We start from the raw sequence: 19,342 nt of genomic DNA on the forward strand, positions 1-19,342 counted from the left end.
TGGATTATGTTAGGGGTTCTTTTCATGGTGAAATGGTTCTTCATGTGTTGTACATTTTTGAAAATGTTTCTGTATAGCACCAAAAAGGGTTCATGCTTGACATCGTAACAATAACAGAACCCTTTTTGGTGCTATATAGAACCCTTTTCAAAAGGTTCTATATAGAACCATATACAACACACTCTGCATCAGTCTGAAAAACCATTTCACCACGCAAAGAACCCTTTAAGCAGGCTAATAGATATTTGGATATGTTCATGGTTCTATATCGAACCATTGTCTTTATTAAAAAACCCATGAAGGACTTTTTTTTAACAATGTAGGTTACGCAATAATAATTTTGAACTGTCATTAAGTTCTAATTTGATTGCTAATATAGCAAACTGTGGAGCTCGCAGCCTAAACTGACTGGACATCTGCATAGTAGGCTAACCTTTAATCAGCTTCCACTCATGATTATGTGAAATAAAACCTTCGGAAGCTGGAACTCATCTCCTCATGCTAGTTACAGCCACTGTCTAGCCTATGACTCATGTAAAAATGTGCAGTGTATTCATTGTTAGAAACATTAAACAAGACATTCTTGGAAAGACTTCTGATATTAATCATGTTAAAAATATGGTAGTGGTAAAATCTGTAATTCTTAAAAGTATTTTGTTTTATAAAAGACAAAATAATCCAAGGTTAAGATATTTAATTATATGATCAGTGATTAACAGTGTAGTATGGTGGTATGGAAAATCACCACATGAACTCCACATTTCAGAATTTGATATTTCCTCAGTATCACTCTAGTATAACCCTCAGGTCTGCTAACACATGGGGAAAAGAAAAGGACAAAGGAACAAGCTCTTCTCTTCATTCTCCTCAGCTTATGTATTCTCAGACAAGCAATCTTGAATAACTTTAAAATCAAATAGTTGTAAATTATTTACATATGAAAAATAAATACATCTTCAGAACTTTAATGTAATGAATTATGCAGTTTATGTGATTGGCTACAATAGTACATGCATATATGTGTTTAGGCAGATTTGCTATAAATGACAGGTCCTCAATAAGTCCTTAGTATAATTTTGAGTATAATAGCCTTGTTTAGAAAAAAAAATGTCAATCAAGCAATTCCTTGTTTTTGTAGAACAATTTTCAGTTCTTCCAAATGTATTTGTTCATATCTCCAAAATCAATTTTTCTTAAGGTAATAATAAATTAGAATTTCCACATTGTTCTACTTCTGACCTGCAGTGTTCTAACACTTTAGATTCTGTGGGCTAACAGTAAGGACTTATGAAAGCACCCATCATTAGTTATAATGGTGTATATATGTATATATATATTTTAAGTGAACAATAAAAGGTGAATAAAAAGAGAAACATACAATAGCATATATGTATCTGGTAAGATCACAAACACACACTTTAATATAGGAAAGGATTTCAGGACATATTTAGGACACTACATATGGATACTGTATGCTTTGTTTACTTCAAAAGAAGCTGCTTTTTTAAAGGGCATGCAACATTTCAAAGAAAATAGCATTAACATAGTCATGCTGGTAATAAGCTTTCAGGATCATTACACATTATAGTAGTACAATAAAGGTCTATATGAACTCAGTGATTGTACTGATTGGATGAAACTCATCAAGGGGCCTTAAGGCCTTCATTATTATTGAGTTAAATCTAAACATGGTTAGAGTCAATTTGTGTTTGACCTCCCTTGGGAAAGCTGTCTCTCTGTCTGAAAAAGATACTGTTTTCCAAAGCTTCATGGAGATCCACTCCTACTCGATATTCCCATCTTAGCAACTTACAGTGTAGCTGTTATGCCGCAACAAGCCTCCTCTCTGGCTTTTCCCAGGGACTAAGTGCATTTAAACATGTCACTTCCTTTCTCTTACTGTGACTGATGGTAATGCTTTCAAGATTAAGTGTGTGTTTGCCCCCATGGATACCATTTGACTGTTAACATTTATGTAGACGTTTCTAAGAAAAAGCCCTCTCCATTCGCCCCCCTCCCCACCGCCCTGTATCTCTCTCAGCAGTAGATGAACATGGTGCTTAGACACTTCTTCTAATTGCACCTTGCAGGTCAGACTGCCCAATTCAAAAACATGAATCACTTGTCTAATTTCCAAGAAAAGCCATGAATTACAAGTGGGGATCAGTCTGGCTAAGATTTTCCGTTTTGTCCTGAAGTAACAGAGAATACCATTCCAATTAACATGCTGTGCATACCAAACTGTGAAAAGTGCTTCCAACTGTAAGCACTGTGCACTTGTGCATGGTTTGCTACTGTCACAATGAATTTTTAAGACCTGAAATTTTTAGTGTTGACCTTTTAGTCATCATCAAGTTTTGAAAGTGGCAAGTATTAGCAAGGTGATAAGCTGCAGGGAGACTATATGCTGTCAATTTAAACACTTATCAGTGGTATCTTTGGAATGAAGAAAGCTCAATAGCATCAAGATTTTGGTCAAATCATCTGTACGAGGGACTTTAGTTGCCTGAGGCCCATACATTAGATGTGAAATAAAGCTGGTGCTGGGAGCCACATAGATTGTCATTGATTTGCCTGGGCTGTCTCCCTGCAGCTGGATGACACAGTTTACTTGATCAGTTCTTGGTACTGCTCAGATCTGAGGAACCGGCCAAAGGAGTCTTTCTCCATCAGGGTGTAGATGCGGCTTTGGGCCAGATCAAAGGTGGCTGGAGAGAGCTCCACCAGGTTCCTCAAGGTCACGTCTTTGGTGAAGTGATCAATGTTCACCTGAAAAGAAAAGATAGCATTGAGGATATTATTGTGCAGACATTTCATGGAATGTCTGTACCAGGTTTGGCACAAAATTCAAGAAATTAACTGATGCAATTTCAGTAATTCTTTTTCATTCAAATATATTGAAGAAAAAAAACCTCACTCCCCTTCATCCCTTTTCCTCCCTAAAAGGTTCATTCAGTGCATCCAACTCAAGGTTGTTAAAAGTAGTCACCTTCTATTGGATAAATTGGACAGCAGAACAGAAAGAAACAACTCTCGCTCTCCCTGCGAACTGCAGAAAGGCAGTTGAGCAGCTGCTGAATCTGTCTGTCTGCTGCACGCAGGAGGCCAATTGGGAGGCCACTTAGATTAGACCGTCTCTCAGACCCAAAGGTCCAGTCGATAGCAAAATGATTACCACTAAATGGCTAAACAGGCTAAGTTTTCTTTCCTTTAAAGGTGTTTCAGATGTTCTACACTCTTAAAATGATGGTTCCTCAAAGGTTATTTCATAAAGAAAATGGTTCTATATAGAACCATGAACACTCAAAGAACCGTTTGCTTGATGAAAGGGTTCTTAGCATCATTAAAGTGCTCTTCAGATTGACGGAGATTGTGCTGTGGATGGTTCTTTATAGAACCTTTTTGAAAAGGGTTCTATATAGCACCAAAAAATGTTCTTCTATTGTTACAATGTCAAGCCTGTAACAAGAGAAGAACCCTTTTTCATGCTATATAGAACCCATTTCAAAAAAGGTTCTATATACAACCATCTAACACACTCTCCATCAATCTGAAGAACCCTTTAATGACGCAATCAGCAAAGGGTTCTTTGAGTATTCATGGTTCTATATTGAACTGTTTCCTTTACTAAAGAACCCTTGAAGAGCCATCTTTTTTAAGAGTGTACCTAAAGGTATTTCAGAAAAAAAGGAGTCAACCTACCTCTTTGGGGCCACCAGTTTGTATGAAATCCTCATAAATCTTCTTGGCTTTGGTGGCCATTTTCAGGGGGGTCTTAGTCTTCTTGAAATCCTCACAAGCCTCCCAGAACTCAATATTCTCATCACTGAACTCAGACCTCAGGAAGCTCCTGAATGTGACCAGGCCATCTATTGTAATGAAGACATTAAAGACAGAACTTACTGTAAATGCTTCAAAATGCAGGTTCCTAAATGATTCTAAGCAAAACCTTTTCATTATGTGGAGGTTCTTTAAACTTAAAAGGTTATTCACACTCACATATCTCAACTACAGACATCGTTTTTAAACCTCTTTTCACAGTAGCCATAGTTACTCATTTTTTAAAAGAGGCCATTACGTTTTTTTAAGCTTTTTCTCTTCAGTAATGTTAAAGGAATATATTTTGATGGAAATGTGTATTTGGAAGGAAACTGAATTTTCATCTTTGTAGGTGAGCAAGCAAGTATTTCTATTGTGTTTAAATGCTATTGTTTTACTGCGGCAGCTGTATGTATTTTTTTCATGTGAAGAAAGCTACAGCTGTGCTGTTTTATCTTGGCATGGCCGTCTTTGCAAAGAGGTGTGAATTGTTTTGACAGTAGGGTTCTTAGTCCTCCCCCCCTTTCTGGCCTCATTGCTCGCCAGCAGCTCAACACAGAGTCACACAAACCCAACAGTGTTTTAGTTAATCTGATAACAATGTTAAATATTTATTACATTAATTTATTTCCATTTGCATTGTGCCAGTGGAATGGCCACTAGAGGGCCTGAAGAACGAGGCTACTCCACCATTCACTGAAATGTTCTTCAGGGAACCAATGGTGGCATTGTTCTTGGCAACTTTGTTTTTAAGAGTGTAGAACTGTATGTCTGTTTGTCTTCTCACAGTGGATGGATGGACAGAAATACCTGTGGATTTTTTGAGATCTGAAGCAAAAGTGGAGCTTGATTTTCTCCTCTCTCTCAAAGATGAAAGTTTTGTGTACTGTTTGTCTGATGGTGACAGTCTTGGCGGTCTACCAGGTCTTGCACAGTAGTGGGGACCATTTTTAGAAAAGCCTTTCACTTATTTTCCTCTGTGTTTCCTCTTCTTATATCCAATCTCCTTAGAAATGTCCCCTGAAATTAATAATGTGTACTTCATGGCTGTTTTGACTGGAAATGTGACAAATAAAGGGTGGTCTCTGACTTTTGCACAGTACTGTACATGAGTGTGCATGGTGCTTATATTGTACTGCTCATATAGTCTCTCAGCTGAGCTCTATTAATGCCTGTCTGAACATCCCAGCTGCTGCACACTCATGCCACCCTATGTTTAATTAACTTGATGAAAATTTTTGCAAAAAGTATTGATTAGTTGTCTATAACTTATGACAAAAATGCAGTGTAAAATATGATTGCAAGTGCCTTTCAGTTCCCTTTGTTTTAATGAAAGTTTCTACATGAGTGCACAGTGTGAAAGCTTTTCATTTTAGCTCAAACAGAAAAAAATGTGGCCAGATTACAAATACCAATTATCACAAACAAAGCCATCTCTTTTGTTCATTTGGCATGACAAACAAGCATCTGAGTTGTTTCCATTGGGACTTGATGCCATTATAGTACTGTGCAGAGGGGATGTTCGTGATTCTGTTTTCAGAAGCCAGGCTTATTCAGAGATTGTTTGCTTTGTTCGTACTAAAATAAAATTTTTATTTATATATTGCCATTTCTTTCTGAAATTGTATGCTTTACAAATGGTCAAGTGCACTTAGTTTAACACTCAGAGAAAATATCCTCATCATCTGGAGAGCATTGTGCCTTTACCCTCATTGTTGTTTATCTGTGTTTCAGGAATATTAATAGTCAGACATTCTCTTGTTATAAAATGAATAATCTTTAATCAATAATACAAGATTAACAGCACAGAATTAGCTCACTGATTGCTCCAGTTTTCCTCAAACACTTTTCACAGTATGTGTGAATATATGTAAATCTGCATCCTGAACAGAATATGAAACATGCTAACAAGAGAAAATTGTGACATTTTACTAGCGTGCTGTCCTGATATATACTTAGCCTCAGGCTCAGCCTTGTTTATTCTGAAAAATAAGTACCTTTCAGGCAGCTGTAACGGAACACAATGGCCACATTTCAGTCTTGCTGTGCCTTTGGTAATGCACGTAATGCACTGGAAATACTCATCGTGCATATACAAAGTACGGTGAATGGTCCAGCTGCAGTCAGAGAGCACACCCATAATTACTCATTTAATCCAATTACTCCTCCTCGTGGTGAGGGCGCCAGGTGTAGCTTGTTAGCGGAAGTGTGGAGACACTTTAAAATCAGGCTCTCCAGCTACAAGAAGAGGAACTGAGCTGAGAGGAACACTACACATTATGAACTCTAACTGTAAGGTAGAAACTATTTAGATGGTCCATCGTGAATGTTTTTGGGATGCTCAGCTTGTCTTTAGCTTTCATCCAGTACAGAATTTCCAATGCAACATCAGTTAAAGGAAAATTCCATTCCTTTTTTTAAGATGTCTGCATAGTTCAATCATTAAATGTTTTTAAAAAAAAGCACAAAAAAAGCACGATGTGAAATGCTACATTCTTGAGAAACTTAAAGAGTCAGAATTGTTTACAGTGGCAGTGATGGGAACCAGACGTCTGACGAGTTTTTGCTTGATGCCGGAGATATTGTTTATGATAGTTTTGAGATAAAGATTTGGCCTTCAATGCATTTTTTAAAACACATTCATGGTGGAGGGGTACATGTAGGGAGCTGTGAGGCAAAAAAAAATCCCATTTGTTTCTTTTACCATCATTTGCATTTTACCATCATCAACATGACATATAAAAACTCATGCATGTAGGGTCACTGGTCAATTTGGATAGCAAACTTTGTGTTGTAAACATTGCAACCCCTGGTTCCTATCACTATTGCAAAGAAATCTAAGTCTATAAGTTTCTCTATAATTAACCATTTTACATCAAAACACTCCGAATGACTTTGTTTACACCTCAACCATTATATTGTGCAGAATTTTTTAAACATTGGTGTAATTTTTTCTAAACGCTTATAAGCTCCCCACAGCCTAGACTCCTTGATACACCTTGTCTTACGTATTGACTTACGTTTTTTTCTTGTTGTATTATTTCTCACTCATTAAAACAAAAATAAAGAAATTCAAAGTGCATGTCTCCTAATACCTCATTCGAGTTTGTGAGAAGATGAGGAATTTTGATATGGTTTGATTGGCTTGTTTTGCAGAAGGAACAATGATCCTTTACATCTTTGTCATTTTGTCACATCATTTACCATTTCTTGACATCAGAACAAATGAAGAAAAGTGCAGACTGAAATCTGTTGTTACAGAAGGCAAATCAAATGAAAACATAATTCATTATGAAGCAAAGTTTGTTATTTATTATTTTTCCATAATAATATTTACATAGTATGTTAAAAACAACAGTAATAACTCCAAACTTCTAAGGGGTTACATCGTCCCTAAACCTTAACCGAACAGTAGCTCTAACCCTAACTCTAACCCTAACCCTAACATTGTTGAGAGTGAACATTCACCAGAGTTTTGATAATAATTCCAGCCAATGTGTTTGTCAAAATAAAGTGTAACCCCTTTAATGCCCAGGAAACTATAGCAGATCCAAGCTTTCATTTCTCAAACCTATAAGCTCAGAATAAGCCAATTTGCATACATTTCCATGTAGTTGCTGAATAATAAGCCTTAAGATGTAATAAGTCTGGGAATGTAAGGGTTTACTCTTTATTTCTTTCTGTTTTGGACTGGTAAACAAACTAAAGGCTGACATCTATGTCCATTAAGTGTATTTAAAAACTTCTTGGCCATGTCAATCAGCAGGCGTGACTGGTGTACACACACAGCCTTTTCATGATTCCACCCAAAAGAAGCTCACTGGCACACAATGACTAATCTATCAGTGAGGTTTTGGCTTTACATTGCTAAAAGTTGGCTAAATCACTGTTATGTGAAACCTCTTAGATGACAAATGTCTATATACAGTAAGTTCATTTGCACATTTTTTTATACTTGTCTTAGAGGTTGGTCTGTCTGCATTAACAGCCCATTTGCAAGATTGTGTAATGCTTTAGCATTTTACATTTCATATTTATAGTAAGTCTTAATGTAGCTATGATTTTTCTTCAGTAAGTGGTCTTTTGGTGATCATCCTCATAAGTTTTTGAGCTAGATTGCAACGTATGGTTGATTTTCCACACAAAAATAGGCATTTTACTCTTCAGTACCTGATAGATGTATATCATACACAGTGTAATTAGTACATTTCTGTCACATTTTGAAGGTTCTGTAAGCAAAAATGTGTTTAATGTTCATCTTAGTATTATTTAAACAATGTTACTTTTAGGATCATTGAGATGTTGGTCACATATCAGTTTTATTTAAATGGGCTAAAGGGCCATTCCACTGATTTTTCTAAATCTCTGCAAAACTGTATCATTAAGATGTAAATAAAGTTATTCAGACTGATTTAATGTGGAATGCTCCATTATAGGGAATTTTACAGCCTCAAAATTGTTCACAGTGTTGATGGGGACCAGACGTCTGAAGAATTTAATGCCTTTAAAGATCCTTCAGAGAGAGTTATTATATGAACTGATTACCAATACAGTTTTCCAGTAAGGCTTTAACTTAAAATGTATATTGTAAAATGCATACATGGCAGAGGGGTACATGCAATATGCTGCAAGGCAAAACAGTCCACAAAGAAATCTTTTTTTTTTGATTTTCCACTATTTTACCATCATCAACATTATGTATAAAACTCAAAAGACACTTGTAGGTTCACTGGTGGTTCTGGATAGAAAAAATTGTGACCTTTGGTTCCTATCCCCACCACTGTGAAGAAATCTGAGTTGGCAAATTTCTCTACAATGAACGATTTCACATCAAAACACTTTGATCAGCTTTGTTTACATTTTAAGGACTCCATTAGGCAGAAAGTTTGAAAAATGGGTGGAATTTCCCTTTAAGTAACAGAAAATGATATATTCATATGGCTATATCCTTTGAAGGTCAACTCAGACTTTTTGAGCAGTAGTTTCCTCTGTAAGTGGAACTTCAGAAATCCTGGCCCGCAGAGAGCCATTCTATGCTGAAACCACATTTAAATTTAAATATAGAAACACTTAATTCAACAAATCTCAGTTCCCGCAAAACAGTGTTTGGCCGCCCTCTGAGGCATTGTGCTGGACAGGGTCATTTGAAAAGATCTCTCTGGAGATCCTGTCCTAACAGCTGGAACTCAACAGCTAGACTTATACTGCCGATTGCTGGCAGGGGCTGGTTTATTTATGGATACTTTAATAAGGAGATAAACCGTCAAAGACATTTAGAAAGTCCTATCAGAAATATTCCTCAGTAGTCCTTCGGCATTTACAATGATAAACTTTAAATCTCACCTGAAAATGTCACGCTGTTGACTAGACCTCGCATGTCGTGCATGAGTGTGCGCAAATGTATAAGTGCATATGTGCACATGTGCGTACGTGAGTACGTGTTTGCATGCATGTACATGTGCATGTGTGCATACGTTTATGTGCACATGCAAATGCATATACCTCATTTAAATTCAAATGTAGAAACACTTAAATGGGGAACTGCACTGTTTTTACAAACTATCTGCATAATTCACCTGTTGAGATGCGAACAATACTATTCAGACTGGTTTGATGTTAAATGGTTAATTATAAGGAAACATACTGATTCAGATTTTCTTTACAGTGGTGGGGATAGAAACCAGGGGTTACATTCTACAACACAAGCATAGCCTTTTTATTTACTATCCAAATGACAAGTGAACCTACATGCATCTTCTGCTTTTATACGTAATTTTGATGATGGTAAAATAGTGATATACATGAAAAAACAACATTGTACAACATCCTGCATGTACAAAAATGTTTTAGGCCAAATCCCAGTCTCAAAACTATGGCAGAACAATGACTCATGCAGCAGGCAGAGTATTAGTAACAATTGTATGCTTTCAGTGATGTAGATTTAGGAGGCATTAAACACTTGACTAATGATTAAAATCACCACCATTGTGAGCAATATGGACTTGGTAAGTTTCTTTAGAATGGCACATTTCACATTAAATCACTTGGAATGACTTAGTTCACATCTTAACTATTCTCTGTTAGAAATAAAGGTACTGCGCAGGTACGTTTTTCATTTATTTAGGTGTAAATAATGTAAATGTACCCTCAAAGATACAACAGTGGTTTTAAGGTCCAGTTGTGTACCTTAAGGAAGTTTCTTCCAGTGGAAAAGGACATATTTGCACCTTTTCATAATCTAATGTTTTAAAACAGAATAATAAAATAAAAAGCCTGGTGATGAGACAGGGTGTGTGGAGTCAGTAGAACGTAGAAAATACAATTTTAATGGATTATGGTACAATTATGTTCCCTGAGTAAAGGTACTAAGATGTACCCATGAGGGTACCACCTCAATGACAAAAGGGGGACTGCCCCAGTGACAGTTTTGTATCTTTTTTGAGATCTCAATTCCACCACTGAGATTGTGTGTTTGTGTGCATGTGTACATGAGAATATGCATGCTTCCATATCATTACATCTGTTTGCGCATGTGCATGTGTGCATATGTGTGTACAAATGTATATGTGTGTTTGTGTAGTCGTATGGGAAAGTTTGGCCACTCATAATCAAATGACATGTTTTGTTGAATAAAAAAAGAGTTAAAACATCCTTTCCAGAGAACATACTTCTGCTCAGGATTCAAAATTCAAGAGAATCCTCTCTGTGGGGGATGGCCTTTAAAGGTCAACCTATCTACTGAGAGCCCACGTTCATTACATGCAGAAGCATGTTTATGCGTACCACTCCAAACACACTCCAAATAGTCTATCCTCATGAACGTCTCAAAGGTTTACCACATGCACATGTAAACACGGAGCTCAGTACGGCTTGCTGACCTTCAGGGCAGCTTAAACAGTCAAAGCTCTCTATGCACCAATCCTGCCTCTGCCTTTATGAAGAAATTAGATACAAACAACATAGTGTTTCTTTACATTGTAGGAACAGTCAGGGTAGATGGATGGCTACTCACAGCTGTTGTTCAGCACTCGGTCCAGAGACTCACGCCATTGGGCGGCCTCCTCGGGGGTCGGCCTGCATGACATAAACCATAGCACACAGCTGTCACTCAGTATCCACATGAAAAACAGTCCAACAGCAACAGCCTGCCTTTATAATCAAATCTGGAGCTTTCATTCTGGTGTATTTTGAGTTTGGTGAGGTCATTGTGATATGGGATATATTTCAGTTTGGCCTCTAGAAGAGAGTGACTATGTGTTTTTGTAAATTGCGAATAGCACTGAGTCAATAAACATAATAAACGAAGTTTTATTGCCAAACTAAGCACTTTACAAGGCTCCACAGTGCATAAATTATATTGCCGGGCTGTTTCGTGACACACATTAAGCCTTGGCAAGATTTAATTCCAACAATGTCAGATTTTGTTCCCATGTTTATCTGACGTCCAATCAACTGGGTGATGAGTGTCCATCGATTCTTCAGCCCTTTTTTTTATCATTTTATACATGATGAACTACAGAGACCGTGCGCAAAGCAACAGCACACAACTGTGAAAACAAATGCATCATCATTTTTTCATTTCCAGACGTCCAAAAATGCATTCCCTTGTTTTCAAAAGGTGAAATGTCACTATACTCAGTACTTTCAACCCAGTCCTACCTACGTATCAATCTGTTTTAGCCCTGTCTGAAAAAGGCCAAGATGACTCTTGTACAATCCATTATAGAAGGCAGTGGGAAAGGAACTGGTGAGCAAATGCTTTTGGGCACGATTTATATTATAAACAATCCTTCCACACTTTTCCATTCCAGAATGCACCCTCCTCTCTCTCCAGCCTCCTTTTCCTCTCACATGCCTTTTCTGCATCTCTACACAAACTTTTCAGAGTGGTGTTGGGCAATCAAGAGAAGTAACATAAACAGATAGGCTGGGAATAGACCCTAATGGATGCTAACTTATTCCTAATCTATGTCTGTGGATCAGTCTACAGGATAAAACAGTCACTCTGGATAAGACTTAAGTTCATTTGAAGTGGTTTTGAGGTTTGAATTTTGCTTTTGTTTGTCTAAATTAAAATTTGCATTGTAGTATTTAATGTATTTCTTTTCCATTAAGTTGAATAAAACAAGTCAAATGGCTTGTTAACACATGAAGCAATTATTGGAGGATAAACCGACAAACCATTTTTCACAGTGCAGTTCAAAGGAGTCCCTAATGGACTGCTACCTCATTTGGTGTGAGTTATGACCCACCTTATTTAGCACCACTGCACTCAGAATTGATCTATCCATGCTCTGCCCACAAACGTGATCTTCTGGTAATATCTCTTGTTAGGCTGGACAAGATTTACAGAATGTTGACAAAACCCTCGTTAAACTGAGTGAAAAATTGCAGCATATAACTCTTTTTTTGGCAGAATATCAAAATCTGAGATATGCTGTTAATTTAAAATGCTTATTTTGTGTATGTGAGTGAAAGATCACACTGTTTGGGTGCAGTTTTGTGTTAGTAGTTGTGTGTTTAGCAAGCATCTGTTACTGAATGACTACCTCTAACCTTCTAGAGACTTTGTGTGGCTTATCAATTGTTATTGGGATCTGAATATGTCTCCATCTGGTTACCTTTACTGTGACCAAGTACTTTGAATTTACTGATGTAACTTGCAGTGCTTTTTGCTTTTCCATAAAGCCAATACATAGGGCAAGAAAAATGTTGGTAAATCCCTTAAAGTAACTTCAGTCATATTGCAGTAGCTAGTGATGGATGGATCAATGTGCAGGCTAAAATGGGCTGAACCCAGGGGCTGCTGCATGCACAAACTTGAGTGCATAAAGTCTAGAAATCAAATTAAACTAAATACAATACATTTGTCATCACTTTGCCTGTTTTGACAGACTGTTTTACAAGCCAACAATCCATATGGGGATGCTTTGTAGGTAGCAAATGATCATGTAATGTTATTACACATAAAAGTTAGGGAAGTTAGGTGCCTGTCAAAGTGCACCACACCGAGATTGTCAAAATGACAATGTGGTATTGTACCAGTAAAGAATGAGGGAGGCGACACAGCACACAAGCTACTGCACATGAATTTGCACAATACAACAAGTGAACTGAGGAAGCTAAACAGTATCCACCCAGGGCTGGCGGTTCCCTCCACATATGCAGAGACGCAAGGAATCGCATAATATGGCTGGTAGAGAGAAAGCGCAGTAAAGAACGTTCTTCCTGAGACAGCTCAAGAAATTCAACCTGTCGCAGAGTCTGATGATCCAGTTCTACACAGTGATCATCGAGTCCATCTTCATGTCACTCATAACCATCTGGTTTGGTCCCTTCACTTCACAAGAACGAGCCAAATTCTTGGATGTAGTCTGCCAATGCTTCAGGACATCTACAACAGCAGGGTGACGAAGCAAAATTACAGCTGACCTCTCTTATCCTGGATATCACCACTTCCAGCCACTTCCCTCTGGTAAAAGATTCAGGGCCTTCAAAGCCAGCACAACCAGACATGCTAACAGCTTTTTCCCCAGCACCTCACACTTTAAACTTAAACTGAACCATCAAACCTCCTTACTGTATTACATTATAACTTATCCTGGAGCATAGTATAGTACTAGTTTTCATAGTATATTTTATAGCACATATCTACATGACCTGCATGTGTACAGACATTCATATCTGCATATGTACAGATATCCACACATCTTTTATGTACATCTCCTAAGCTTTTCATTTTAATTTCAGTGGCATTTGATTTCAACTTTGGAGGCGGTGCATTATAACAGTGTTGTAACTGGCTTCTTTATTAACTTCATGAACATCTAAAACTGTTCGTCAACCTCAGCAGTGGAGACTTTAGTATCATTACATACACTTCAATTTCAATGTATTTATTAAAACAACATACTTCTAACCAACAACCTTTTCCCTATTCAGCAGTTCATGTATAAAACAGAGACAGGTGTATCAGGATGAAAGTAGTAACTGATCTATCTAGAAGCTATGGGAGACTTATTAAATAATTGAAACATATACAGTATGCAGATGCTGCACAGCATAATCTAATGTATGTTTTGAAAATGTGTTTAGTTGCTACTGATTTTCTAAGTCAGTCATTTTAACAGCAGTACTGACTGGGCACTAGACAATGGAGCTCTCGCTACCAAACTAGGCAACAACATTAGTTTTTTTAGTTTACCTCACTTTTAAACGTGTTTGATAGTCTTGAACAAGTGGAGCTGGCTTAGTCTGGTACTGACAAGCAGCATAAACATAAAGCAGCATTAAACATAAAACAGCATAAAAGCTGACTGTATATGTATACTTGCGTTCTGTGAGTGCAGGGACGTAAGGACATGACAGAAAATGTCATGAAAATTAAACCAATATATAAAAAACAACTAAAACCAAAAGCAATCACAACACATGGTTTAAAAGTAAAATCCAGATGTGTTGAGAGTAAATTATTGGAAGGGACAGTTCATCCACCTCCAAACAGAGGAGAACACGCCCCTTAAATCTACACTTATGCATCATATAGACCAACTGCTTGGTTGGCTAGATCATATAGACCATCTGATTGGTTGGCTAGATCATATAGACCATCTGATTGGTTGGCTAGATCATATAGACCATCTGCTTGGTTGGCTAGATCATATAGACCTACAGTTTGGTTGGCTAGATCATATAGACCAACTGCTTGGTCAGCAAGATCATACAGACCTACCACTTGGCTGGCTAGACCATATAGACCTACATCTTAGTTGTCTAGATCAAATAGACCTATTGCTTAGTTGGCTAGATCATATAGACCTACAGCTTGGTTGGCTAGATTATACAGACTTACTGCTTGGTTGGCTAGATCATATAGACCTACTGCTGGGTTGGCTAGATCATATAGACCTACTGCTTGGTTGGCTAGATCATATAGACCTACAGCTTGGTTGGCTAGATCTTACAGACTTACTGCTTCGTTGTTTTGATTATGCAGACCTACTGCTTGGCTGGCTAGACCATACAGACCCACTGCTTAGTTGGCTAGATAACATAAACCTACTGCTCATTTGGCTAGATCACACAGATGTACTGCTTGAATGGCTGCTTGATGTTGAACTGAATTTACATTAAGTTTTTTAATGGATGATGTAGATAAAATGTTTCCTTCACATATATACAAAATATATGTCATTTGAAATTAATAAAGCATTAAATTAAATACATTTTGGAGTTAGGTGGAATGGGATTCTCGCCAATATTCCGTTAAGCTTGTTTCATCTAGCAACAATAACAATGATAGAATGAAAGATCATGTATAGGTTAATTGAATTGAGCATGTCTGTTCATGGTAGCCTCTGTGCATGTCTTTCATTGACAACATGTTTCTCACTACAGAGCAGATGTCATTTAAGTGTTTTTGTTTTTTTATGTGTGTAAACATGTTATTATTAGCTAATATAATGACAACACATTGGCACTTTATTAAGTTTGCATCTAATTTCCATGAGCAGGTGGAGCATGTGTGTAGTGGAGTTTATATGATTATACTGATAGTGCTTTAATATCTTTACAAAGCTCATTTAATTTCCTCATATCTCTTTATTTATGATATCAACAAAAGCAAGATTCATGGCGTAATGTGTAGTAACTTTATAAAATAGAATTGTAAATATCTAAATGTTCTAAATATCAAGCTGTATATTGTCTGAACAAAACCTCCAACTTTACTTTTAATGTAAATTAATGAAATGAGATTTTATTCTGAGTAATTTTGGACCATTTCTATTGGCCCATTCATCTTACAATATTCTATTATGTAAAGGACAGCAGAAGCTTCCAAATTGTGTTAAAATAAATAAATAGATAAATAAAAACAGAAAAAAATTGACATGCAAGGCTTTGTTTTTGACAGTAATATGTTTTTGTAGGTGTATGGCTACCTGGTCTAGAAAACACCAGATAAGACTAATATCACATGTGAAAGGTGCCAGACATTCGATAGCCACTTAACACCTGAGCACAGCAGTTGTGCCAAACTGTGAGTTTCATAACTGACAACTGAGCACAAAAAGCATGGCAGCCTGTAGTGGCCACTTACTGTATGAGATGGCAAATGGCAGAAAAATGTGTTACTCAATCCTTAAACAGTGAGCTCCAAAGGTGTGAGAAAACGAGCGAAAATACCTCTGTTTTGCATTGTTTTCTAATGTAAGGCAAAGTTAAACAGAGCTGTCTGACCACAATCTTCAATGAAAGGGGTAAGATTCACAACTGCTTTAAATGTTTTTGTACAAAACATGGCCAATGTCACCACTTTACTGAAATTTGAACAGTGATGCATAAATAACACCAAATTGTGAATATTTCTACTTTATTTTACTTGTCAAAACTTTTAATTCTTTAAAAATGTACAAAATTCTAAAACTTTCCATTTTTTTCCAAGTTTGAATAAAAAGTCCCAGATTTTCAATGTGGTCTCAGACTTTTGGCCCAAAATACTGTTCCCAGAATGATGGAAACCATGAAAATCTGCCATTTGGTTGCCCCATGAGGAAAAATGCTTTTTTTACAAAGAGCTTTTAGTAGAAAAAGCAAAAAAGGTCAAAGATTTGCTTTAATGCAGAACAGCAGCATTTATACACACTTATACAGAACGCAGTTGAAATACACAGGAGTGGAAGTACTGTTCTTACTTGTAATAACTGTACTTAAGTATTATTTTCGAGGAGATTTGTACTTTACACAAGTAGTATTGAAACTGAATATTTGCACTTTTAAAGAAAGACACACATTTTAATCACATTTTCATTTAGACTGTCAAATCTACAGATCATTATAAATCTCAGCCCAATCTCAGCTCAGTCCAGCACACATATGGAAAGTAAGATACAAAATCAACAAGTTTTGAATTTATTGTTTTTGTGATGCCATTAACACCAGCACACTTACATATATCCACTCATTAACCTTACAGCAGTTTAGTCCCACCCATTCACATTGAAGTTATAGGAAGTGTTATCTCAGACTGTTTTTGTGAATGGAGGCACAATACAGGGCAGCCAATCAGAACAGAGCTCATTTACATACATATTTAATTCTAAGGAATATTGTGTATGTTTTTCTGTCAGTATTTCATTTTAATAAGACTGCTGGTACATAAATCTACACAAAGTGTACACAAACTTACTACATACGTGAATATGTGGGGCTAAAAAAAAATGGGCTTTTAAGTGACATTTTGACAAAGTACTCATACTTTCACTTAAATTAAATTTCTGTACTTTTTCCAGCCCTGGAAATATACAACAAAGACAGGAATACACAGTCTGCGTGTGTGTGTTTGTGTGTGAGTGTGCGTGTGCATGCGTGAGATAGAATGTACAATGCCTCACAACAGGACTGAGAAAGTGAGGAAAGTAAGAGAGAGAGTGAGAGAGAGAGAGAGCGAGAGAGAGAGAGAGAGAGAGAGAGAGAGGGAGGGAGAGAAAATGTGTGAGAGAGACAGAAGAGCAAACAGGAACTCACTTCTGAAGCTTTTCTGGTTTCTTCTCAGGCTTCTCGGGGTAGGGGATGATGAGGTCAATGGCATTCTCTGGCTTCTGGAGCAGAGTTCCTAACTTAGTCTTGATCTCTTTAGCCCTAAAAGACAAAAATCAAATCATTAGTTCACTTATTTCATTTATCTGTGCCTGTCACTGTTACAGTTAAACTGTAGTGTTTCAGAGATGAAGTATGGACCATTTGTGGTCCATCAAAACTCTTCTTAATTGGTGTTTAAAAATTCATTTAAGCTGAATATATACAAATGAGACATGTAGTTAATATTCACAACCAAAATAACCATGACTAAATCTCGCTTCCGATTCCCAGTAGTGTAGAACGGTTTGCCAAGAATTTTGTTTTTTAAACAAAATTAAACAGCAGTTGCAACACAGTGGATATTACGACATCTGTCTTAAACCAAGAGTTATATTTGTCCAAGTGCTGACAGTTTTGCACCTCCATGAACAGTCCCCAGTTTTCACAGAGCTGGTCTGTGTCCTAGGACCTACAGCAGTACGCGACGAGAGCGCGCCATGTTTCGCGAACTATGCTGCCCCACTGCACGCCCCAAAGTAGAGAAGCGCTAAAGATCACAGCTTTTACCATATGAATTCCATTTCGGCCAGCATTTCTAAAGTTAGGTTATTTATGTGAAAGCTTCTTTTGTCCTGCATTATGGAAAGCAGACCCTGCGCTATTAAAAACAGACCTTCTATATCATTTTTCTTCCTTTTTCTGACATGAAGAAAAAGGTTCCCTTGATCTCCGTTGCTGATTATTTCACGCACAGGATACAGTTCATTAGAGCTCAGCATTCATGGTGTACTGTTACACCAACACTCAGTCTAGTTAAATGATTCCAGCTTACAAAACAAAAACTTTTAATATTTTCACATTACAAAGAACAAAGAGCAAATAGTTCAAATAAATAGTTTATGGCATAACTTTTTGATTTTGGAATTAAAAGCAGTTATTATCAACTGCTACACAATATTAATATAGAAAAATAGGACAAATGTGCTTTTTATTAATTTTATATTTTAAAATGTGATAAGCTAGAGTCATGTATGGTACATTCACTGAACATCAGTTACTTTCATACATATAGACTTTTTATAGACTGCTTATATGCAAGAGCAGCCTGTACACAGCTTTTGATCAAAGAAAGTCTCGCCAAATTCAAAAGAAGCTCTCTACACAAGTGCGCAACTACAGGCGTTTAATGAGGCTTTCAGTACATTATCAAAGCCGGCAGGAAACTTCTTTTAAAAACAGGGACACCGGCAAAGAAAAGCATTGAGCTTTGAGCTTCTGACACTTCAAATAATCATAAATAAAGCTTTTCAGGCACAAGAAAACTCTAAAATTAGTAAAATATGGGCACTCAAGACATTTTTGTAGTGGCAGTGATGAAAAGAGCAGAGTATTGGTCTGAAGATTTAATGACTAAGGTTTGATTTTACCAAATAATATCATGCATTTGGCTTTTTGCATAACATGCCATGCAAAAGTATACTGTAACACAAACTATACATAAAAAGCATGCCGGTTTAATCTAGTTCAGTCTTCTTCTTCCTCTTATTTTTCTTTTTCTTCTTCTAAACAAAAACAGTCATCCAGTAAAATAAACCAAACTGCGCTTACCTTTCCAGACATGTCTGAGGAAGGGCAGCTAATCCCTTGCACATTTTTCGGACTCTTTATTACTGGTGCTCAGAGCTACTCCACCATGAGTTCCTGTCTCCGCTTTCTTTTTGAATTGTTCTCCCTGCTCTGCACTGTTATATGGAGACAACTTGTTGGCCCTGAGCCAGCAACTCCAGAGCCAATCATGCGGCAGCTTACAATTACGGTGAGAGGCGACCGTGTTCTGGAGATAGTCAACAAGTGCAGGGACCCTTTAATCTCTTTAACCCCCCGAGAAGTTCTGTGACGTGAATATAAGGGAGAGAACAACAATATATGATCTAAATATTCT

At 37.0% G+C, this 19,342-nt stretch overlaps 1 protein-coding gene across 1 annotated transcript; it reads right to left on the minus strand.

Annotated features, from left to right (window-relative positions):
• Positions 1 to 1,387: 1,387 nt before the first annotated feature.
• Positions 1,388 to 19,140, minus strand: rgs5a (regulator of G protein signaling 5a). The gene is made up of 5 exons (XM_036570684.1): positions 19,009 to 19,140; positions 17,347 to 17,460; positions 10,832 to 10,893; positions 3,703 to 3,869; positions 1,388 to 2,769 (listed from the first exon to the last, which is right to left on the minus strand). The coding sequence occupies exons 1-5, from the start codon at positions 19,050 to 19,052 to the stop codon at positions 2,608 to 2,610; spliced, it is 549 nt and encodes a 182-aa protein (XP_036426577.1). The 5' UTR covers positions 19,053 to 19,140; the 3' UTR covers positions 1,388 to 2,607.
• Positions 19,141 to 19,342: the final 202 nt, after the last annotated feature.

Source organism: Colossoma macropomum, unplaced genomic scaffold, assembly GCF_904425465.1.
Source record: "Colossoma macropomum unplaced genomic scaffold, Colossoma_macropomum, whole genome shotgun sequence".
NCBI lineage: Eukaryota > Metazoa > Chordata > Actinopteri > Characiformes > Serrasalmidae > Colossoma > Colossoma macropomum.

Bases quoted from the DNA above. Each gene is read 5' to 3' on its own strand.
- rgs5a (XM_036570684.1), bottom strand. From the start codon at position 19,052: ATGTGCAAGGGATTAGCTGCCCTTCCTCAGACATGTCTGGAAAG. The intron at 10,894-17,346 runs GTGAGTTCCTGT...TATGTCATGCAG, and splicing joins AAACCAGAAAAGCTTCAGAA to GCCGACCCCCGAGGAGGCCG. The intron at 3,870-10,831 runs GTGAGTAGCCAT...TCATTACAATAG, and splicing joins CCGAGTGCTGAACAACAGCT to ATGGCCTGGTCACATTCAGG.